Source organism: Narcine bancroftii, chromosome 4 (assembly GCF_036971445.1).
Source record: "Narcine bancroftii isolate sNarBan1 chromosome 4, sNarBan1.hap1, whole genome shotgun sequence".
Lineage (NCBI taxonomy): Eukaryota > Metazoa > Chordata > Chondrichthyes > Torpediniformes > Narcinidae > Narcine > Narcine bancroftii.
Window position 1 is genome coordinate 303,493,174 of NC_091472.1, and position 25,026 is coordinate 303,518,199.

The following is a 25,026-nucleotide window of genomic DNA, read 5'->3' on the forward strand; positions in this document are numbered from 1 at the left end:
TTTTAACATAACATCCCAGCTCCAATAGTTAATGCTCTGATTTATAAAGGCCAAAATACCATAAGCTCTCTTCACCACCCTATCCGCAGGTGACTTCACCTTCAGGGAACTATGTATCATTATTCCTAGTTCTACTGCATTCTTCAATACCCTACCACTCACCATGCATGTCCTATTTTGATTTAGCCCAACGAGAACAAAAAAAATTGTCACAAAGCAAACACATGATATTTAAATTTTAATCTGGTATTGCAAAACTCTTTGTGGTTGATTAATGATGAAGTAATTTGAACTTCAAACACTATTTGCATTGATGGACACATTAAATTTGAGAGGGGAATTGAAAACATAAGAAAATGTGTAGTTGCTTCGGTGACACTAGTGCTGCGGGTGGGCTTCCATTTCTTGGCTTCATCTGGCATTAAGAAAATGGTAATATGGCCTTGAATGGTGATACAGTCATTAATGTTGCCTGACTTTGATGGTGAATCAAGCTTCATATCAAAGTTTTTGTTGCTGTTCGTTTTCAAGTGGCAGCAAATTTAATGTGCAAATCACAGTTAGTTCTAAGATAAAACTGGGGAACAAATGCTATTTTAACTTGGACTTGCTTGGTCTGCAGGTGCCCTTTGAATGACCACGGCCCTTCTCCTCCATGCTTCCCATTGGTGGGCCAGCACTCAGCTCGCTTTCCATTGGCTCGTTGCCCAGTCGATCATCAGGCAACTGGTGATATGCATCCACTGTCAGGCAATGCTGCATGCGGCCTGTGCAGAACAATGGGTGGGGGAGAAGAAGCATCAGCGTGCGCCATCGGGGTACCATCACGGCTTGGAATGGGGCCGCTGGTCAGCCACGCAAAATGGCAACCCGGCCTTAAAGTGTGTTTGCACCGCCGAGGAAGGAGTGAAGGAGTCAGGCACAGATCAGAAGCAGCAAAGATGCGTGAGGACCATGGGGTTGGGGGCACTGTCAGGTCCTTGAGGTGATGGAGCCATGGTGGCTGCAGAGTGCACCATTCAGCATTGATTGGTTTGGAAGCAGTAACGCTAGAGAGGAATCTGCAGATACAGACTGGGGAAGAAGGTCGACAGGGACAAGGTGGGGGAGAGGGGATTGGTGTATTGGGAAAACCCTACAGCATTGAGAGCTTGACTTGTATTTTTGAGGTGGTAAATTATCTAAAAGAATAGGTGTCAGATGTTTGGATGGGGGCGCTATTTTTCATAGATACGCCACTGGGTGGGAGTGCATGGCTCACGAATGCCCACCCCCATGACGCCAACTCTGGGGGGCCTTACTAAAACTCAGCCGAGGGGCCCAGGTGGTTATTAATCCGCCACTGGGCACAAGGTCAAATAGCCCAATGGACCAGAACACAAAAGAACATACCTCTATTTAACCACGTGAAGCATTGGAAAAATGCCTAGCACTATCTTATGGAATAATAATCGAGATTTTTTTACATGAGTATCCAATTTTTACAAAACAATATGCATATTGAATTGTGTAGGCCAAGAAGTTTATTTGTTAAATGTTTTTGGTTTGGGGAAGAGGATCAAGAGAACTGAATGGCTCTATGACCTGCTTTAAATACTACATATCTGATCACATAATACCACAATTTTAAGTTAGTTATTTTTAAGTTTAGGTACTCCAACATCATTAATTTCAAGCTCTGAACATCTTTGGTGCATTTTTAACTCAAGAACATCAGCAAGAGCTTTACCCAACAAGGCTGATTTATTCATGTGTTGTTACACGATTACTGGACCTTCCTATTATTAAAATAGATAATACTCCCATTCCCGGTCACCCAAAGGCAGGGAAAATCAAGTGACTATGGGCATTGAAATGGGCAGAGAGAGTTTCCTGGTTTCAAAACAATTGAAGAGTTCTGTAAATAAGCACCAGAGCATGAGAACAAGCATCAGGCCACAACATCTGAGTGACAGCTAATCGGGAGTTAGTGGGCCAAAAATAAGTAAGGATGGAGAAGGATCGTTGGATCTGTGATCTGGAACGTTAACTCTTTCTATGTTCACAGATGCTACCGCACGTGCTGAGCATTTCAGACATTTTCTGATTAGATTTGAGATTTACAGCATCTGGATTTTTAAGATAGTTAAGGGGTTTAGTTAGCAGGGTAGGACACAAATTAAGCAAAGATTCAAAAGTATGATTCATAATACAACAAATGTTAATGCTGGCAAAAGCTAAACTAACTTGCAAGAACCCCAGGTCAACCTTTGCTTCAAATCCACCTTGGGTTGGAGGAAGCGCAACATTATAGAGAAACACAACCTGCGAAGATGTGATTTTGGAACATGGGTAATACAATTTAGAACAGGTTTGCTCCCATTCCCGGTCACCCAAAGGAAGGAGTGGCAGGTCCTGTCCTTGAACTTTACTACTGATGCTCTCACAATAAAGTTGGAGAGAGAATTGAAGGTGAATGGGGCTGGCCATAACAAGCCTGTTGTGTGGCTTGGAGATTGTTACAAATTGCCGAATGCAATGCTAGAGTGTATTCTATGAAGAATCATGACCAGATTAGGAGATCGCTTTGCTGAGCACTCCTCTCCGTCCACAGTAACATTGACCTCCCAGTAGCCAACCATTTTAATTCTGAGTCACACTCCCACACTCACTTCTGTCCATGGACCTGCACAATCCCCCCACCCCCCGACCACCAGCAGGTTGGAGGAACAACCACATCAACCTCCCAGTAGCCAACCATTTTAATTCTGAGTCACACTCCCATGCTCACGTGTCTGTCATGTCCTTTTGCACTATCCCACCCTGACCACCCGCAGTTTGGAGGAACAACACCTGATCTTCCATCTGGGCACTCTCCAGTCAGATGGCATTAACATCGATTTCTCTGCTTTCTGCTATACCTGCTCGCCTTCTCTTTCTCCTCCCCCTTTCCTGTCTTTCCATTTCTCCCCTCCTTTCCCCTGTACCCACCCAGCCAACTCCCATTGATTGCTACTGCTCCCTCCCTCCCCTCATCCACCTATCATCTCCTGCCTTTGCCACCCCCTCCCTCCCACCTACCCTTTTGTTCTGCCAGCATTCTTGATGAAGGGGTCCAGCCCGAAACATTGGATATGTTTCTTTACTTTTGCTACATAAATGACACTGTTCGACCCGCTAATGTTTTCCAACATTTTGTGTTTTTTACTTCAACCATGGTGCCTACAGATTTTTGTGATTTAAAACCACTTTGAAAGCAAGTTCCAATTTCAGTTCCTCTAAAATTCCTTTCTTGGCCTGCACTAATTCCTGTACAAGATGTAATAATACACAAAATCTGTCAACTTTGACTGTCATAAAGGCATAAAGCCACTAGCATTACCTGGCACCCTCAACAATAAGAAAAAGAGAAGGAAAAAAATTCTCCTCAGAGATGCTGTATCCATGGATTCACCTCCAGTGTTCCACAGCCTCTGCAATTTCACAGTCTCCTGGTCGATCCTTTCTCAAACCCGAGCTGCCAGATTCGGATCTTTGATATGTCAGGACTCTTTCGGTGCCCTTCATTCCCTCGGCATCCCCTCCAAGTGCAGTCTCGATACCTTGTTCCAAAGAGAGAGTCTCCAGCAGCCTGTGTGGGTCCTTCAGCTAGTCTGCTGGCTTGGTCTCCTTCTCTATAGGGTCACTTCGCAGGCCTCTCACCAGTCCAATGATCCACCAGAGTCTACAATCTCTCGTAGCCTGCTGCCAAGCATGGGCGGTGCATCTTGAGTATGGAACTCTGTGATTTCTTGATGTCTAAAAAGCCCTTTTAATGAGGCCATCACCATCATGACCAAGCATCAGGACCTCGCCATGGAGCAGTGTGTCCTTGCTCCCCAAGTCTGCACCAGCTCTGCCATTTTCTAGAAATGCTCTATGAGCATTATTTTGTATTTAGCCATGCCTTTGAAAACATTGGAGTATCACGTAGAAAGATACTCAGCTAATTTTGGGAGTGGGCTTCCATGACATTGTTGCTCTTCTCTCTTGGTGATAGAGGGCTTAAGTTCATGAGGTGTTACTGCAGGCATCTTTTGTACCAGTGAAGATTATTGACTACAATACCCAATAAATACACCAAGAGACTCATAAATGCTGGAATCTGAAGCCAAACACCATCTTAATGAAGAGTTTCAGCTTGAAACGCAAAACATTATTTTTCTCCCACTAATGCTTGATCTGCTGAGTTTCTCCAGCAGATTGTGTTTGGAATCACATGATCAGCTCCCTTCTGGAAAGTATTTAATTTCCTGGGTGCTTTTTACAGCATTTAATCACACTTGAGCCTGGAGAAGCATTGCAAAGAAGTTATAAAAAGTCAGTCAGTAGTTTGTAAACAATGTTAAAATCGCTTTCTGTCACTTCACAAAATAAGAACAATGGACTGACATGGTCAAAGGGACTCCAATTTGTCCATCCATTGTATTTACAGTCCCCATTAATCATTACAAGTCTTTTGTATTGGTTTAGATACTACAAGGTTAAGATTTAATGGAATCAGTTGACTCAGATACGGTTTTATTATCAACAATTAAATAGGGTTTATTAACAATCGATTACAACAATTTACCCTGATATGATTAATAAATAAATACATGCAAGGGGCCAGGAAAAATAAGACACGTCAAAGTCAGCTAAAGATAAAGGCAAAATTCTCCCAAACGGCAAACACCTTATTGCTGGTCACGCATTTTGAAATGGAACACATTAAGAACATGCCTTGATTTATTTTGATACCCAAAATCTAAATGGATGTGAATAATTGGTCCACTGGCAATGATTTAAAAAAACAAGTTCCTACCCTGAGGCTACAAAGGAAGAAGCTGTAAGTCAACTGCACATCTGCAATCACAGCAATACTTAAAGGGATAAAACACAAATTGAAACAGGAGGATCCAGTCATTCTTGCTAACTGTTCTAAATGGCAAATCAATTTTGAGGAATGACAAAACTTGTTTAGACACGCATTGATGTAGCTTGCTCAATGCCACAGTTCCCTTACTTTGCAACACTTGTAATTAAAGGAGAAATCCCTCAACTCTTTAGAGCCAGGCTTTTTCACTTAATGGAATACAACACTCTTGGATATTTGTGTAAAGACTTCAGGACAATTGCTCTTTAGAGCCAGGCTTTTTCACTTAATGGAATACAACACTCTTGGATATTTGTGTAAAGACTTCAGGACAATTGTCAGTACATCTGGCAAAAACCTGGATAATATTTATTGCAATTATGATTGGAGCTGCAGAGCAACTGAAAAACTGTGATCTATGAACACACAAGGTTGCTGGTGCTCAGATTGCCATTGATGGAATTTAGAACATAAATTCTGGCCAATGAAGTGAAGGCTCTCTCTCTATCTCTCTCTCTCTCTCCTGCTGACATGGTCATGATGTTAGTCTGCCAGACAGACCACCAGCAAATTAGAACATAGAACATTAATGTACAGGCACTTTGGCCTTCGATTTTGTGCTGATCTATATGTTTTTAGCAAAAAACCCATCCATACCCCATAACCCTCTATTTTCTTTCGTCCATGTGCTTGTCTAAGGGTCTCTTAAATTTCCCTAATGTTACAGCTTCCACCATTACCCCTGGCAAGTCATTCCAGGCACCCTCAACTCTCTGTGTAAAAAAACTTACCCCTGATGTCTCTCCTAAACTTCCCTCCCTTCACTTTCTACAGCTGTCCTTTGGTGTTTTCTATTCCTCCCCTAGGAAAAGGGTGTTGGCTGTCCACCTTATTTATGCCTTTCAGAATCATGTCGACCTCTATTAAGTCTCCTCTCATCCTTCTTTGCTCCAAAGAGAAAGCCCAAGCTAACTTTGAGTCGTAAGATTTATTTTCCAATCGAGGCTACATCCTGGTAAATCTCCTTTGCACCCTTTTCATAGCTTCCACATCCTTCCTATAATGACCAGAACTGAACATGATACTCCAAGTGTGGTCTCAGCAGAGACTTCTAGAGTTGTAACATGACCTCTTGACCCTTTAACTCAATCCCCCTATTAATGAAGTCCAGCATCCCCTGGGCCTTCTTAACTATCCTATTAATCTGCACGGCAACCTTGAGAGATGTAGGGATTTTGAACCAAAGGTCCCTCTGTTCGTCCACACTGTTAAGTATCCAACCATTAACCTTGTACTCAGCCTTCTGGTTTGACCTTCCAAAATATATTTCATCACACTGTTTTTAGACCTACAGCACTGTAACAGCCCAATTTGGCCCTATGAGCCTAAGCCACCTAATTTACACCCAATTAACCTACATCCCCGCTACGTTTTCTGTTTCAATATTTTTATTAAATTTTACAATAATAATGGAAAAAGTAGAGGCCATATTTATCTAAAAATAAATATGTAGTATGAAAAAGGAAATATCCAAAAGAAAGGCTTTTATAAGAAAATCTGTTAAATATAAACTAATATCATAACAATCAAACAAAAAAGGGAAAAAAATCAAGTAATCATTTATAATGTGGCTAATTGAAAAAGATCTTTAAAAAAATTTATACTACAAATTCTATCCCCTTCCCTCCGAAGTTATTTGGTAAATACATACAATTTCACTACCTTTCATGAAAAAAAATCACAAACTCACAAGATCTAAATGATCTTATAGATAATGAAAAAAAAATAATGAAAGGACCCCATGAACTTGAAAAGTTTAAATCTTTTACATTAGGGAAGCATCTGATTTTTCCCCAAAGTTAGACATGGCATCATGTCAAATAACCATTGAATATGAGTAGGAGGGACAGCATATCTCCATCTCATCAACATTGATGTCTTGCAATAAGTGTCGCAAAATAAACAACATGGGATTGAGACACAGTTAATTTCAAATCAATCACTTCAGTTGATCCAAAAAAGAACAATTAAAGGATTAGGTATCAGATTTGCATTAAGAACTGAAGATAAGGTACAAAAGGTATCTTTCAAAAATTTGGAAAGAAAGGAACAAGATCCAATCATATGTTATAAAATACTTTATTCAGTCTTATGTCTATCACAATTTTAAGAAATATTAGGATAAAATTTACCCAATTGAACTTTAGAAAAGTGGCACATAAAGAGGAGGAATTTACCATTTTTAAGACAGAATCCCATTTGAATCTGAGAATGAGAGCTGGAAATCTTGCTCTCAGTTTTTTAATCTTATCTCAGGAATTATCGCTAGACTTTAATTGTAAATCATATATACCTGATATCAGTTTAAAATTATAAATCATCCAATTGTATTTGTAGCAAGGTCCTGAGGAAGTCTCAACAATAGTGAATTTAAAAAAACTCCTACTTTGATTCTTAGGTCATTTAAATTTAAAAGATAGTTGTTTAAATGAAGATAAATTATGATCAATAAATAAATCTTTGAAAGATTGGATACCCAAGTTATACCATTCATGAAAAGAAGAACCTTTCACAGAAGGTGGAAAAAAATAGGGCTATTAAATGAAAATCTATGAAATCCAAATAAAATTCTAAATTGAAACCAAACTCTCAAAGTATGTTTAACAACAAAATTATCAGTTAGTTTGGAAGCAGAAAAAGATAATGGCACTCCAAGTATTGAAATAAGAGAATATTTTTCAGTAGAATTCATTTCTAAATTAATCCAATTTGGAACATCCTTATAATGAATCTAAAAATGATACCTCAAATATTAGCTACCCAATAATAAAATCTAAAATTAGGTAAAGCCAAACCACCTTTCCTTAAGGTTTTGAAGGAAAACATTATTAATACAAAGATTCCCTCATATATTTGGAAAATATATGAGGAAATAATTGAGTCAATGAATCAAAATCAGTTTTAGGAACAAAAACAGGAACAGCTTGAAAAATGAACAAAATATTAGGTTAAAATATTCATCATAATAACATTAATATATAACACAATAATTATTACATCAAAGAGGAAACCACTGAGATAAAGACTTCTTAACATGATCCAAAAAAGTAAGAACATTCTCTTTAAAATAATTATTTTAATTTTTTAATAATAACATCTAAATAATTACATTGAATTTTAGCTTTTTTTATTTAAAAAGGGCAGCATCTAAAGAACTGGAAGAGTTCAATTAAAGCAACTCGCTTTTCTGACGATTTAATTTATAACCTGAAAATTGGCCAAATTGAGGAAGCAATAACAAAATGAATGGAATTGAATGATCAGAATCTGAAATGTGCAGTAAAAGATCATCCACATATAAGGAAACCTTATGAACACTTGCACCTCATAAGATTTCAAAAATATCATTAGATTGGCAAAACTAATGGTTCTAATGCCAAATTAAATAACAAAGGGCTAAAAGGACAACGGGCTAAAAGGACAACCTTGCCTAGTTCTTCAGTAAAGATTAAAAGGTTTGGATTTTAAAGAATTGGTAAGGATTGAGGCAGAAGAAGATAAATTTATCAATTTAATCCAATTGATAAATTTAGGGCCAAAATTTAATTTTTCTAACATTTGAAATAAATAGTCCCATTCCACCCAGTCAAAGGCTTTTTTAGTATCTAAGGAAATAACACAATCAAAGTCTAAGATAGGAGGAGAATAGAGAATATTCAATAAGCAGCGGATATTAAACTCTAAATAATAATCCTTGTTAAGTTTGATCTTCAGAAATAATAAGAGGCATTGTGGTGCCTGCTACAGCAGAGATTGGAAGAATGACACACACTCGATGCAGTTATAGTGAAGACTACCTTATTGTTCTCCCTTGCTTATATAGGCCCGGTTTCCTGCCACTGGGCCCATTGGCAGAGGAAGTTTCATCAATGGCGTTCTGGCCACTGATTGTTCGGCATTCATGCCGCACAGGCTGTCGGCTGGGAAGAAAACCCATTAGCCTGCATGGGCTTTACGAGATCGCTGTGTTCGTCTGCCATTTTGTGTACCTCCTGGGTAGCGGGCCACTACACGACACCTCTTCCCCCCCCCCCCCCCCAGAACTGGTTATCTGAGCACTGTCCTTTGATTTTGGTAGCCTGCCCCTGCGTTGTGGGGGCTGCATAGTGACCGGTTGACTAGTGTCCGTGTGTGCTGGTTTGATGCTGTCGATAGTGAATGTCTCCTTACCGCCAATGTCTAGCACGCGTGTGGATCCGTTGTGTCTGGTCACTCGATAGGATTCCTCGTACAGTCCCTGCAGAGGCGTGTGGTGTGCTCCCCATCGCACAAAGACATATTTGCATGTCTTTCGAGACAAATGTTTTGGGATGGCTGTGTTGGAGCTTGAGTGCCTAGTCGCTCCCTTAGTTTTTCCAATGTTGCCGCTGGTGGTTCTTCTGTGTCTGTGGTAGCGGCCAAGAATTCCCCCGGGATGACTAAGGGTGCATCATACACCATTTTCGCTGCCAAGGCATTGAAGTCCTCTTTTGGTGCTGTGCAAATCCCCAGGAGGACCCACAAGAACCGAGCCATCAAAACTGTCTTCAAGTGTCTGTGGAACTGCTCCACCAACCCGTTGGCCTGTGGTGCAGTTGGGTTCCCAGGTTAGCTAGTGCTGCCCAGAGCCCAGAGATGCTCTGGGCCTCTGATCCTTGCCACCCAGGTGTTGATCAAGGCCCTTAGGAGTTCACTGAGGGCGCAGCACTCACACAAATGAGTTCATGGATTGCAGGTGACCATGCTCCCAAGTTCAGAAAGGGCAAGATATCTGAGTCGCAATATCAGAGGTTGCTTAACGCACTGCTGGACTTCAGAGTGGGCTGAGCATACACTGCCATGTTCAGAGAGAAGGGAGTTCAGAGAAGGTACACTGTTCAGAGGGTGTAGCGCTCACTGTTCAGTGGACACAGCACTCTGCTGCATTTTAAGGGGGCACCTTCTTTTACTCTTCACTTTAGAGCAGTGGAAAACTAACAACTCTGGCAGTTTCATATCAGAATAACAAGCTCAAGATTTGAATTAGAGATCTTGATAATAATACAGCTTACCCAATGCCATTGCCCAAGTACTACAAGGTTCAAGGTTCCTTTTATTTTCACATAATAATGCACAAAAGTGCATATACATGATAAATTTAAACTTTTCCCGACTGCCAGGCAAACCAAGAGTTGCCCTAATAAAAAGCGCAAGAGGAGCAAATGAGAGTCCCTTCAGAGACGCTGAACATCCGTGGATTCTTCTTCAGCACCCTTGCAGCTGTAAATACAATTGGCAATCTGAGCTCCAGACCTAAGCCTACAATATGATCAGGAAGCTTCGGCACCTGAGGACCTTCTGGAGCTCTTCTTGACCTCATCGCACATTTGAATCCCGGTTCTGATATCTGGTTCCTATGAGCCATTCTCCAGCAGCCCACCGCTTGTGTGGGTCTTGCCACAAGTCGGCAGCTGACTGGGGTGACTTTTACTAAGCAGGGAATAAGGAGACATTTTAGGAGTCACCCCAAAGGCCAGCTCTTCATCCTGGGTGATGCCATTGCAGTTTCACACATTTTATTCAATCAGCTGCTACGAGCAAACCACGATCAAGGGACGCCAGTGACTGAATATTTGCTCCCATCTTCATCAAGATTTGTGTTACTTCAGGGAACATTTACAATTTTAATCTTGTGTATTTTTTTAACCTGTTATTTTATTCTTATTTATTTTCATTTTTGATTTTTTTTGCCGGTTGCTTGAGGCTGCCAGTTGCTTTAATTCCTAGGGGTTTTACTGTATACATGCTATAGCAATGTCACAGGATTGCCTGGTTTACAAAAGCATGTCATGTATATGCCAACTCCATGCAACAGAGTCTGGTCTCCAATGATCAAGCGGATAGTGGAGGCAGCAACAACCTAACATGAAAAAAATCCTAACGTAGGTATTTTCAACTGCTTGGAAATGGAGTGGAAGTAAATCATCCTCAGTGCCCAGGGACAACCTCAGAAATAGCAGTTAGGAAATAAGCAAAGTTTTGAGTCATTTTTGTTACTGCCCAGAGAAACATTTGTAAAAAGTATATTGTACATCAGTTGGTAGGACAAACTTTTTCAAATTAATTGTCCATTCTTGGAATGTGGGGCAAGATTGGCATTTGACACCCATCCCGAGCTTCCTTGAAATTCGCGCTCAAGATGGCTGTGAAGCTGCTGCACTTTTGAGTAACTCCGTTCATAAGAATGGAGTGAGAAAACTACAGGGAAGATGAGCAAGCTACAAATAATTAAACAAAAGATCATTTACATTGTTTCAAATAATCTAGCGTTTGATTATTTTCATTTTAGTTGAGTTTTGTTTGTCACTCAAATCAACCAAGGAGCATAATATGATCAGCTATCATTATCATTTCAGTGGTGTTTATGTTTGTTCACGGTCTTGCTGATTAACTTGAAGCTGGAGATAATGAGTGGCTAGTTACAGAGAGGGAGCAGAAATGTTGGACCATTGTAAGCAAGATACTTCAGCTTCTCAGGATCAAGGAGACAACTTGCTTCTAGTTCAGTTCTGTAGATGCAGACATGGCCAATGGGTTAAGAAAAGGACCTGCAGATTCTACCACATCTGGAGCAGGAGGAGCTTGATGGAAATAGCGCATCAGCAGCTCAGGAGGGGAAGAGTTCCTCCCATCTTTCATACTGTGCTTGTACTTTCTCCCGGTGCATAGACTCCAAGTTCTCAATACCATCCATTTTGAGCATTTACTGGTTAGAGACACTCTGAATCAGCGATGAATTTGAGCAGCCTTTGGATCTTTTCCTGCATCAACTAGTAATGTCTTGCCACAACAGATGGTTTACTTCAGGAACTGATGTTGGGCCTGAGAATGACAATGGCCTGCCAAACAGGGCCAATTGAGTGCAATAGTGCCTCAGTGCTGCAGATGCTGGTCTGGGAGAGGATAGAGATGTTAGCTCACTAATATATTTGGAGGAATTTCCGAATGCCATCCTGATGGGCATAAATAAAGTGAACACTCAGTCAATTTTCCCAGATAAATAATTCAAACTCGAAACATAGGTGTAAGATGAGAGGGAAGAGATTTAAGAGAGACCCGAAGGTTACTTTTTCCACTCAGAGGGTAGTCTGTATCTGGAACAAGTCGCCTAAGGATAGCTCAGGAACAAATAGAATGGAGTACAATTAAAATGTTTTGGAAGATCTAGGATATGGAGCAAATGCAGGCAAAGAGGACTAATCCAAAATGCCAACTTGGTTGGTATGTGTTGGGCTGAAAGGCCTGTTCTATGTTCTGAGAATTGATGTTATCTCATTGGGCTCTGAAGTGCGTGGACACAGAAAGATCTGGTATCCAAGAAACTTTATGGCAGGTCAAGCTGCGCCATTGTTAGTACTGAAGATTAAGGCAGAAGCAAGTGAATATTATTCACAATGGTGCCTATTTTGGTTTGGATCTTGTACAATTTTTCTGTTATTAGGAGGAGCAGAGTACACATTTATTACTATGGAAGAAAGATTACACTTGTACGTAATGCTGATTAGAATGCCATATTCTGCCAGTTGCTCGTGGTGTTCCACAGGGGTCAGTGTTGGGGCCGCTTCTTTTTATGTTGTCTGTTAAGATGATGCTCTTCAATCCTGTTGTGCCCTCTTGTCCCACTCTCCAACCATGGGAAATGAATAATTTTATGGCCAGGTTTACAGATGATTCAAAGGTTGGTGGAAGAGCAGGTAGTGTTAGGAAACAGGGAGGCTTCAGAAAGACAGACAAATTAAGAGTATGGGCAGTGAGTGGTAAATGGAATACAGCTATTCCCCAACAGGCTTTCGAGTTCCGTTCTGACCGACCGGACGCATCTCAAAATTAACGCAAGTCTGAAGTATGTTAGCATGGCATGTAAAAGTCGTAAATCAAGACATTTAATCACATTTTCAATTCCAAATTGAGCATCTTCTTCAGCTTCTTGCCAGTTCTATCAACAGGGGACAGGATTTTCCTTTTGCTTGCCATCTTCTTTGGCGAGCTTACCGCACTTACCGAATGGCAGCTGAGAGAAGGTCACTATTGTATGCACGCAGTTGTTATTTTTTTTCCAGTTGTGTGTATGGTCATAAGTTGCATAGGTCAGGGAGAGGCTGTACAATGTTAGAACATGTACGGTCATGCACTTTGGGAGGAAAAAAAGGCACTATTTTTTTTTAATGGGGAGAAAATTGAAAATACCCTGAAGCAAAGGGACCTGGGAGTCCCCGTGAAGGGTGGCCTGAACTTGCATGTTGAGTTGGTGATGAGGAAGGCAAATGCAATGCTGGCATTCATTTCTAGTGGAATAGAATATAAGAGCAGGACTATAACGTTGAGGCTTTATAAGGCACTGGTGAGGCCTCACTTGGGAATATTGGGAGCAGTTTTGGGCTCCTCATTTAAAAAAGGATGTGCTGATGTTGGAGAGGATTCAGAGGAGAATCACAAAGATGATTCCAGGAATGAAAAGGTTATTATGAGGAGCATTTGATTACTCTTGGCCTGGAATTTAGGAGAATGATGGGGGTTCTAATTGAAACTTTTCGAATGTTGTAAGGCATGGACAAGAGAGATGTAGAAAGGATATTTCCCATGGTTGGAGAGTGGGACAAGAGGGCACAACAGGATTGAAGAGCATCATCTTAAAACAGAGATGGAGAGGAATTTCTTCAGGCAGAGAGTGATAAATCTGTGGAATTTGTTGCCACAGGCTGTTGTGAAAGGCCAGGTCATTGACAGAGGTTCTCTATTAGCCAGGGCATAAAAGGTTATGGGGAGAAGGCTGGGCAGTGGGGGCTGAATGGGAAAATGCATCAGCTCATGATTAAATGGCAGGGTAGACTCCAAGCTGAATAGCCTATTTCTGCTCTTATATCTTATGGTCTAAAACTTTCCATTCTCATCAACCTTCTACAGGAGCTCTATCAACCTTCTATAGGAGCTCTACTGAGTTTGTCCTGGCGAGCTGCATCACAATGTGAAACGGTTGTTGCAGAGAAATGAATCGGGAGGTCAATCCACAGGACCATAAGAGTTATAGAGAGGATCACTGGAGTCTCCTTCCCCCCAATCAACATGATCTGCTGGGATTGTTGTCTGAAGAGGGCGCGCAAAATCATTGAGGACCCCTTCCGCCCTGCAGACAGCAACTTTCACCTGCTCCTGTCAGGGAAGAGATACAGGAGTATCAGATTCAGCATCACCACGTGCTGAGGAATAGCTTCTTCCCACCGGCAGAGAGAATGCGAAACGACCAAAGGAACTGCCCACACTAACCATCCGAGATTCTCATTTGTACAAAACTATTTATTTATATAGGTATAATACTTATCCTGCATATATATTATTTGTCTGCATGTGTGTTATGTCTGGTTGTGTGTCTGCATGTTTTTGCACCGAGGACCAGTTTCATCGGATTGTACTTGTACAATCAGATGACCTGGACATGGAAAGAACACATAGAAGTAGAGAGAATTATTCAATGTGGGAAAATCCAATACTAATGGCCATTAGTACAAGATAATTACTTACTCGTCAAGTTCGGAAATAAACAAAAAGACTACATTTGTTGTAAATCTGAACTCTGAACTAGAAACAGAAATCTGGAAATATTTAGCAGATTCTGATGCCGGGACATTTATTTTGTTTTTCTCTCCACAGAGCAAAACAAAATCCTGCAGGAACTCAGTGGATTGAGCAGCATTTGTGAAAGGAAAGGAATTCGTAACATTTGGGGTTTAGGCCCTACATGATGACAAAGAGTGGAGAGGGGAGGTAGCTGATATAAAGAGAGGGGGAGGGAAAGTATGTAAGAGATGGACTGAGAAGGGATGAAAGATGAAATTCTGATACAGTGATGGGAGGGCGAAGGTGGAGACCGACTGTAGGGTGATGAGAAAAGCTACCAGTGATAAGCAAGGATGATCATGGGAACCATTCAAGGAAGAGATAGATAGATAGATGGAACAAGATGGGGACTTGGTGGGTGAAGAGGGTCCAATCATGATGGGCTGGGGGTATGGAAAAGAGAACAAAAATGGGAAGGAGGAAAAAGATTGGAAAACTTCAATTTCAGGTGACACCTCTCATTTTCCCCATCTCACCCCAGGTTCTCTGATTTTTGTTCACTTTCCCATTCCCCATCACCTTTTCTCACACTAACCCCCCCCCCCCATCCTGGTTGCCTCCACCTACTACCCACTCATTATATCCCCACCCCATCTAGTTCCATCTGCTCAACTCTCCCTTGAATAGATCCCATCATCCTCTTCTTCATCAGATGACAACATTGTAGCCTTTGTGTCTCCATTCAACACCCTTTAATCTCTGTCCCCACCTTCCCTCCATCCTTCACTGGGCCTAATTATCTCTCACCTCCTCTTTGGTCCACCTATCAGCCTGGCTCACCCATCCCTCTCTTCTCTTTATAACAGCTATTTTCTTTCTCTACTTAAGTTTTGAATCCCAAACACAAACAATCTTTTCACTCCACAGATGCTGCTCAACCCATTAAGTTCCTCCAGCATTTTTTTGCTCCAAATTCCTTGATCTTCTACATGTTTCCAGCATTTTCTGTTTTCAAAATAAAAAGTAAGTCTTTAGTCAGTGCAGTTAAAATGAACTTGCTTCATAAGCGGCTAAAGAAAATAATTTTGAAGCTTAATTAAGAAACCAGGTGATTAAAGAACTGACTTCTTTATGACACCTAAAACATAAATCTGAAGAAATTCAATGATATCTCTAATTTTTCAGGAGTTAAATATAACTGATATATAAAATTATAATGAACTAATCTATATCTCACATTAACAATCTTAGTCATACTATCTTTACATAAATTTCTCCAATCTTCCTGATCAATTGCTATTCCCAAATGTTTTTCTCACTTTAATCTAGATTTATGCAAATCTATCTCAGGCATTTTATTCTGTAATAACAAGTACATTTCTGATACAGATTTGTTCTTCCCACCTTCCATAAGTAGAATTTCAAATTTTGACTGCCTTGGCAACTTTAAAGCATGTCCAAAATTATTCAATAATAAAGCCCTAACTCAGTAATAACAAAAAAAGGTACTTTGTGATATTTCATATTTTTCTTTCATTCTTTGAAATGAAATAAAATAACCAGCTTCATAGCAATCTTGTACAGTCTTAATTCCTTTCTGATCCCATATTTTCAAAAATTGATTATTAAGAGTAAAAGGAAAAAGTTTATTCTGATACAAGGGTGTCTTACCTGAAATTTTCCTGTGTACCTATTTCCTAATTTATCATACTCCACAATTCAATTAAATGTCTCAAAACGAGAAATTATAAATAGGTAGTAATTTAGAATTCCATTTATAAATAAATTGATACATCTTCTCACCAATTTTAATTAACTCAATATTAGCCCATACTGATGAATTTTCCAAATCAATCATTCTATTAATAAATTTCGTTTGTGCTGCTTTATAATAACTTTCAAAATTTGGTAATTGCAAACCTCCCAGATCATACCTCCAAGTTAATTTTTGTAAAGATACCCTAGCCGTTTTATCTTTCCATAAAAACTTCCTAACAATAGAATTTAAATCTTTGAAAAGTTTTTGAGGAATTTTACAAGGAATAGATTGAAAAAGATATTGTAATCTAGGAAAAATATTCATCTTGATACAATTAACTCTACCTATTAATGTTGTAGGTAAATCTATTTAAGTCATTTTTAATTTTATAAAATAAAGATAAATAATTCAATGTGATCATGTGATCCTATTAAACCTTTTTGGACGCGACTTAAGAAGGCTTTAGAGAAAAAAAATTTTAAGATTAAATTCTTGATGGAACCAAGATTATTTTTATTAGGTAATGTTAAAATGTTGGGTTTGAAATTGAGATTAAGTAGATATCAAATTGTGTTTTTGAGATTAGCCTTGGCTGTAGCGAGAAAATGTGTAGCGATTGCATGGAAAAATGAGATTGATTCAAGTTTGCAACAATGGCATGTGGAATTGAGATCATGCATTCCATTGGAAAAGATAACTTATAATTTATGTGATAATTATCTTTATTATCAGAAAATGTGGAGCCCTTATTTGGATTATATGGGTTTAAAGTTTTGAACTTCTTTGGCATGTTGTGGTGGCGTTACCCTATTCCGTGGCATTTAATTATGTTATTGATGGGAATATCTCCTTCCTTCTTTCTTTGGGGTTGGGGGTAGTAGGGAGAGGGAGGGGTATTGGGGTGGATGGGAGGGAGTTGGGGGGAGGAGGGATTTGGTACGTACCGCATTGTTTTTTTGTAAATGAATTATTATATTTGAATGTAATGTGGCTTAAAATTTTAAATAAAGTATTAAAAAGAAGAGAAACCTGGTGAATATGAGTGATAATGGATTCTTTTGATCAGATTTAGGAAGCTGATAGAGGCAGCAGCCTGGACAAGTTGGTCCAAAAGAATTCATGCTGGGACAATATAAATACAAATTTTGAGCACAGAGTAATAACAAGGATTTGTCTTATCATTGGAATTTTGTGAATTTATTACATGACAAAGGAATCTTGAATCGTGAGAATTCTGCAAAGAAACTTTGAACCCAGAACAAAACGACAGCTTCCTTAAGAAAATGTATCCTATTATTTGGCACTTTTTGAGCTATGTATAAACAGCAATAATCAATAGCATCTCCTTCTTTGTTTTTTTCTCTCAATCTTTTTGATTTTCACCCCACAACAAAGCTTGGAAAATACAATTCTGCTGCTTAAATTGGATTTGATAACATTACTTCGAGAATATTTGGTTAAAGCCAAAGAGCCTGCTTTTATTAAAAGATGTATAATACATTGAGCACCCAAAAGATAATTACCATATATACCTTGAAATGAAATAGGTTAAAGAAATATTTTTGCAAAATACATTTATTCTGGTCCATAGTAATGTAAACAAATTAGCCTGTTTTACATTGAAGCAATCAATATGTATGTTTTTTTAATATATTTTTGGATGCCATAAGCATCAGAAACAAAAATGCCAGTGATCTGACATTTCCACAGCCGAAAACAACGGAAGCTGATAGAGGAAAACTCATTGTCACTTTAGCAATAGTCTGCAGTTAAAGCATGCAAGATGATCTCACACAAGGGCAGGATGGCAATGCAAGAGCTTTCATCAGACAGTCTGTTTCACCTTGGTGTAGGTGGAATTGGTGGAAGAGGTGGAGCACCCCGCTCTCTCCGGATTGGATCTGTAACAGTGAAAGGTTAGAATTATTGCAGAATTTCCATACTTTTAAGTTTAACAATTTGAGCCAAGTATAATATTGCAATTTAGGTGTGGATGGAAGAGGAGGGTGCAAAGCTTAAAAATGCCCGTAAAATTTCCCACTGCCCAGCAAAGGGATTTCATGATTTTGGTATAATTAATCGAATTTTTCTTTAAATCTCAATATTTCCCATTTCAATAAATAAAGAAAGTCTAAATAATAAAGCCTGAAATATTATGAGAGGAACTTATCCCCCCCCTCCCCCGAATTTCTTTATCCTATGACAAAATATAATTCAGCATAATTTTGACTGGGTGAAATACTATTTTTGTGTTTGCTATTCATGCTATTTTAAACACTGAAGCACATTTAAACCTTTGTTTTTAACAAGCCTCTCCAATTTTGTCAATGTTTCCCCATCACCTTTCTATAACATAGTCTCTTTCCTTAAATGTAGACGTACCACTGGTCCATCACTCAAGAGGCAATTATTGGCATATTAATATACATTTGCTCACAAATGTACTCTTGCAAAAATCACCAACGTGACTCTTCTGTCCTCCACAAATGGAAACAGGAAGTGGTCCGGGGCTAATAATTTGTTTCATTTCAATGATTTGTAGTTAATTTGTTTATTAGATTCTCATTTTACAAAGATTAACTATGCAATAAAATTCTTGAGCAACAGGTTATAATTTCAAAATATTTCAAACAAAAATAGTTTTGTTTTAATTCTAATGTTTCAGACCACAATGCAAACCCCTTTATTCAGTTATGTCTGTACTCACCTCTGCTCTCAGGCTTGCTTTGTCTACTTGGGTAAGTTTTTGGAAAGTTTATGTATGGTTCTGGTGGTGGTAATTCCGAAATGGAATGGAAAGAAAATCTGCCTTCCCATTCGTCTGTAAACAGAAAGGGAACAATTGTTAATTTCACAATACCTTGGCATCAGAATGGGTCAGAATTCATAGCCATTGGCAAGCCACCTGCTCTTGCTGTTGGTTTCCAAATAACCTCAGCAGTCCTGATAGATGTAATTGTGAGGAGAGCCATCTGTATCCCTTAAAATGAGGCACATCCAAAGATATTTTCAAGATCGTAATAGATACCAGAACAGCCATACCCGCAAAAAGTGAGAAAACACAGATATTCCCAGAAACCTTATGCCCATTTTATCCAGAACCATCAAACTCATTTTCATGTATAATATATTCAAAATCAATTAAAATTTATCAGAGACTGGTTAAAAACCTGAGGACTCCCAAAACCACAAAGACAATTACAGACACAATTATTAAGTCTAAATTTAGTAACTGACGTTACTTGCAGCTGTTCCCACCATTGAAATTAGTGGTGAAACAGTTCATGTGCCAGGGCTAACTGGTACACGATTACACTGCAGATTCCCTGCCAAAACTGTAATGTAAACGTAAGAAACTTTCAGAAGGGGGGCAGAAAGTTGGCAAAAGTTTTGTGTTGGGGAGGTGGGGATGGTACTTGGAGCCCTCACTTAGATTTATTCACCACTATGTACACAATTGGAAAGTAGTTGTGAATAGCTGATCTCAACTTCTGAAAATAGAAAAGTCTGACCATGATACAGGAAAAAGAAATCAATTCATTTCATGAATTCAGAAAGTGTACATTTATATCAAACTTGAGTTTAACATTATAAATATTGCAATTTCTGGAAAGTTCGACTGAATTCATTAATAGATCCAGGTTTTATTAAATGTTTCTATCCATAGAGTAATACTGTGCTATTTTGGCAGTTTTACAGGAGTAAAATTTATTTTCTCATACAATTTCTTGTAGACCAAGAGTTTCTATTTAAATATCAGACAAAATATATCAGACTGGAATATTCAAGATGGAAATACATGAAATCTGTTAAATTGCAAAATCATTGAGTTTTAAAAAAAAAATCACTGCTTCATGTAAAAATTAATCCATTCATCCATTAAATGAAAATGGTCTTGTTTACCTTCATATAATGTCAGGGGGGGCTCTTGAAAACCATTCCTCATTGTTGTTGGTGGGGGGGCAGGGCTTCCTCGATCAGGTGGCAGTGGAGGCTTGAAGTTATTCCGAAGGTTGTCTGAACCCATTCGATTTGGGGGCTGTGGGACAGGTGGTGCTTTGGGGCTACTACTACTTCTGCCTCCTGGAGGTGGAGGAGGAAGAGGACCTATTAGACATAGGTCAGAAAATAATTAGTGTAACATCCCAATACTCCTGAGGATCAGACATTCTCTCCGAAACAAATATTGTGAGTAAATCAACAATTGTATTCAAATGTATATTCACCAAAAAACTTGTATTTATGTCTGCACAATTTTAAAAATAAATATGGCAAAATACTTTTTCCTCATTTTTCTTTATTGAAAAACATTCCAACCATTGAATGTTTCTAAAATTTCTTCACATTCTGCATCATTTTTCAAATTTTATTCATTTTTAACTTCTTACACAATATTGCACCATTGTTCTTGAGCTTGGAAATTTTATATATTCATTTATTCTAAGCAGTCAAAATTAAATTGAAAGACTGGTAATCATTGAGGTAGTGACTCAAGGATGAGTGAAAATAATCATTTAATTGATTACATTCTAGATAAAATGCAGATGCAGGAGTTCTGATAAAGAGTCTTGCACCTAAGACGTTAACGGTTTCCGACAGTGTTAAAGCAAAGGTCACAGCTTCTTCAAGTACTTGAAAGTATAATTAATGTGATAAATGATCAACTAAGCTTCTCCATTGTCCCAAACTTCCCAAGAGCATTTGGAAAGCTGCTGTGCAATGTCAGGACCCTGGTGCAATGAAACTAGGTCAAGATGGTGGTTCTGCATTGATTTCCCTTCCTTACCCTTCCCCATGGAACCCGTACTCTGCACTTTATTACAGTTGTTAAGCTTTTGGAATGCTGAACCCCGAAATGAAAGCCCCCCCCCCCAGCATTAAGAAATACTCAAAAATCAAAACCTTTTTACAGAAAAACCAAATCACCCAAAAAATCTGGAGAGGATAAAATTAATTTGTGTAAACGGATGGTTGAGGGTCAGCATGGGATGCAGGGCCTGTTTATGACTAATATCTTTATAATTAATTTTAATCTTTATTCCAACAAAATTTGAAAGCATACATCTATGCTCTTGCCTCATTTTGCTTTGAATTTCCTTTGAACTGAATGCACTAATCATATGTAGAATTTGAGACATGTGAGGGGAAAATATCCAAGTTCATACTCCAGTATGGAACCATAGTGTCAAAAAAAGTGATTCATCAGTTGGAATCTATAACTTTGAGACTCCCACATTTGGGTGAATATACACCAAGACCCGAGTTTGTTTGTGTTTACGTGTGTGAAGTGTAGAAGCACCAAGTACTTTCTTTGAAAGTTTCAACCCAATATCTCTTCTGAAAGATAGCATCTGTGACAACATAATAATCCCTAAATTTACACAGAAGAAGAATTTATTGTTCGAGATTGTGCACTTGTTTGGGCTTTGAATATGCAAGCTTCTAACTTAGAGAAAATTACTATGAGCCAAATTAACAAATTTAGTGTAATATTTTTTCTCAGGCATAAGCAACAAGAGACTTTCTACTGCACCTTCATCTCCCTGACTACGCCATACATTTTTACTTTGTTATCGCCCATGGGGTAGCAATTGCCTATTTCTGAGTCTAAAGACAGAGTTCAAGTCCTTTCCAGCAACTTCAATGCAAAGGTCTTGCTCAACAATCCAGTGCTGCAGTTTTTTGCATGAGGTTAAACCAAAGCAATGTCTGAACGCTGAAGGTACCAGTCTGAAGCAGAGTGTTAATGTTATCCTTGCCCACACACAATGATTATCACTCACTCAACATTATACTATAATAAGAGGTAACCAAAACATTTGTTTAAGGAAACTGAAGATCATGTCTATTATCAACAGGACTATACTTTGCTTTTGCTAATTTTAAAGATTGTGTAAAATATATTGAAAAATATAAAATGTTTGGTGAACATACCCAATCTGCTTGGGGGATCTCTTATAGGTGGCGGAGGCCTTTCACTGGGAGGAAGAGGACCACTTCGAATTGGCCCAGGAGAAGTTGAAGACCCACTGCCATGGAGGGACAAATGCCTTTGAGGAAGCCTTGGAACTTCACCATCTGTAGCAGAACCTGGATGACTATGAGTAGGTCCCGGCCGATTAGGTGGTGGTGGTGGAGGAGGAGTTTGGATGGAAGGAGTTGGCCTGGGTGTTTGAGGGACAGGTGGTTTCTGATGCTGTGGTGGTGGAAGTGGAGGACCATCCCTATTAATTAAAGGCCTGTTCATCATAGGAGGTGGTGGCGGCCTATCATCCATCACCCTAGCAGGAGTAGGAGGCAATGGAGGTCTGTTTGTATTGTGAGTTGGTGGAGTAGATAGAGAAGACTTATCTTCACCAACCCTAGTCGGATAAGATCTATTTGTATTGCTAGGTGGAGGAATTGGAGAGAATTGACGAGAAGATCCTGAATTGCGATTTGGTAGGGAAGGCCCTGGGTTTGCTGGCCGATTTCCTGGAAAGGGTGGAGGACCTCTGCTCTGTGTATTTAATGCTGATGGTCGTGGTGCATTTGGTACAGGTGGTGGCCCTGAATCAGACTTCGAACCTATATCTGGCCTTGAAAATTTTGGTTGACTTGCTGGAGGGAATTTATTTCTTGGCGGCTCAGTATTACTATTCTTTGGAAATGACGATGAAACAGGCAGCCTCGGTGGAGCATTGTTTGGTGCAAATGGCCTGGGACCAGTTGATCTTCCACCAGGAGGCAATAATGGTGGTCTTCCCCCTCCAGAATCTGCACACATTAATGAGATAAATTACAGATTTACAGAAACAATCTGGCTTAAAAAATGTTTAATGCCACAGGAATATCAGCCTTTCTTTATCTCTTCCTTCACTAAATCATTGGTCTCATCAGTCAAATGATATTTATAACTCAATGACTTCTCAAATTTTTTTGTCTTTTTCTTCTCAAAGCATTTAAATCTGATTTTCTCAAATGTGCAAACCGACAGTGTAGGACACTCCAGCAACATACTGGTAATTTGTCTTTTAAATTACATCCATATCACCGGTAAACCCGGTTTTACGAACACTCACTTTACGAAAATCTACTTATACAAAGAAGCCCATGTTCGGTCTTATGAAGAAATTATAATGGGATTTCACTTCTACAAAAATTGTCTCCAACAGTAGTCAATGGGTCTTTATAATTTTTCAGTTCACAAATGGTTTCTTAGGAACGCTCAACCTTCGTAAAGTAGGGTATACCTGTACCTCAATTAAATGATTTCAAATTACAAAGTGGCAGAAGGGCATCAAACTTACCTATAAGATTTGTTTTAAAAAAAATAGCTTTGCAATCAGTGAAGAATAGTTAAAATGGGCAAACAAATTCTGCACCCTGATATAATGCATCACACTCACTCAGTTGTTTTCTTTTAATCCTTTCCACTGGAGTGGCCCTGAGAATATGCAAGTGGGTGAGATCATTTCAGATGGTTGGACAAGTCAAACCCCCTAAATTATCAAGCCATCATGTATGTCTGCACTATGGTGGAGGATTCTGAGAGACTTAATACTGGCTTGTCTGGTAAGACTAGTAAAGGTAGCACAGCCCAACAAAGAAAAGGGCAATCTCCACTCTGTAAACACAGCAAGGGGCACTTAACAATCAGTGATCTGGAGACAATTGATTGTAGAACCAGAGCCTTTGACCATTTGAGGGATTTTCATGATTGAACAAATTCATCTGGACTAGTCATGTGATGGGCTCAATTGAAGGCAACCATCTCCAGGAATTTTGATATCACGTTTGGTAGATAGGATTAAACAATCTTGCAAAATACTACGTGCAACAATTGATGTTCAAATCAGCAATTTTGGGAAGGACAATAATGAACAGGATGGAAAAATGGGAAAGCTGATATGGAGCATTTTCTAAAGGCAATCTAAAAGATCCACATAAAGAGTTCAAGCAACTGTGACTAATACACAAATATGGCCAGTAAAGAGAAAATAGATTTAGAGTAAATCAGTCATTTCAGATTGGCAAGTTATAATTAATAATATACCAAGTGATCAGCGGTAAAGCCTTAACTATTTACAATCCATACTAATTACATGGACTAACTGGTGTATTTGGCCAAAAATGCCAACTATAAAAGACGGGTGGGAAAGCAATGTGCAAAGGGATATAGGTAGGTTAACTGTCAGAGGTATTGTCATGTTGGCCTTTATTCAAAGAGATATGGAATATAAAAGACCTGCTGCAACGTGAAAGACCAAAATAGTCAACCCATGAAGAAAAATGGAGGAAGAGTTTAGAAGAGTAAAATATTTATTGAAACAAAGAGTGGAGGAGATTTGACAAAGGAAATAGAACATAGAACACTGCAGCACAATATAGGCCCATGATGTGGTACTGACCTATATATTCCTAAGTACTAAATCATCCATACCCCATAACCCTCCACTTTTCCTTGTGCCTGTCTAAGATTCTCTTAAATGCCCCTGATGTGTCAGCCTCCACCACCATCCCTGGAGAGGCACTCCAGGCATCCACAACTCTGTATAAAAAAACTTACCCTTGATGTCTCCCTGAACTTCCCTCCCTTCACTTTGTACACAAGTCCTCTGGTGTTTGCTATTCTTTATTCCTGCCCTGGGAAACGAGTGTTGGCTGTCCACCCCATCTACCCACCTCATAATCTTGTCGACCTCTATTGAGTTTCGTCTCATTCTTCTACACTCCAAACTGAAAAGTCCCAGCTCTGATAACCTTGCCTCATAAGACTTGT

At 39.2% G+C, this 25,026-nt stretch overlaps 1 protein-coding gene and 1 long non-coding RNA gene across 13 annotated transcripts in view; one reads left to right on the plus strand and one right to left on the minus strand.

The window, feature by feature from the left end:
- The window catches only part of LOC138762194 (uncharacterized), a 59,656-nt gene that overhangs the window by 25,772 nt on the left and 8,858 nt on the right, over positions 1 to 25,026 (plus strand). The window contains exon 2 of the long non-coding RNA XR_011356812.1: positions 22,227 to 22,369. This is a non-coding gene — a long non-coding RNA (uncharacterized lncRNA). The remainder of the gene's footprint in view (positions 1 to 22,226; positions 22,370 to 25,026) is intronic.
- Positions 17,823 to 25,026, minus strand: part of LOC138762192 (WAS/WASL-interacting protein family member 1-like) — a 139,390-nt gene continuing 132,186 nt past the window's right edge. For all 12 annotated transcript variants that reach the window (XM_069935771.1, XM_069935763.1, XM_069935764.1 and 9 more), the window contains 4 exons: positions 22,200 to 23,021; positions 20,169 to 20,372; positions 18,973 to 19,086; positions 17,823 to 18,166 (listed from right to left, as the gene is read on the minus strand). In XM_069935771.1, the coding sequence (XP_069791872.1) occupies positions 18,105 to 18,166; positions 18,973 to 19,086; positions 20,169 to 20,372; positions 22,200 to 23,021 (1,202 nt within the window). In that variant the 3' untranslated portion in view covers positions 17,823 to 18,104. The remainder of the gene's footprint in view (positions 18,167 to 18,972; positions 19,087 to 20,168; positions 20,373 to 22,199; positions 23,022 to 25,026) is intronic.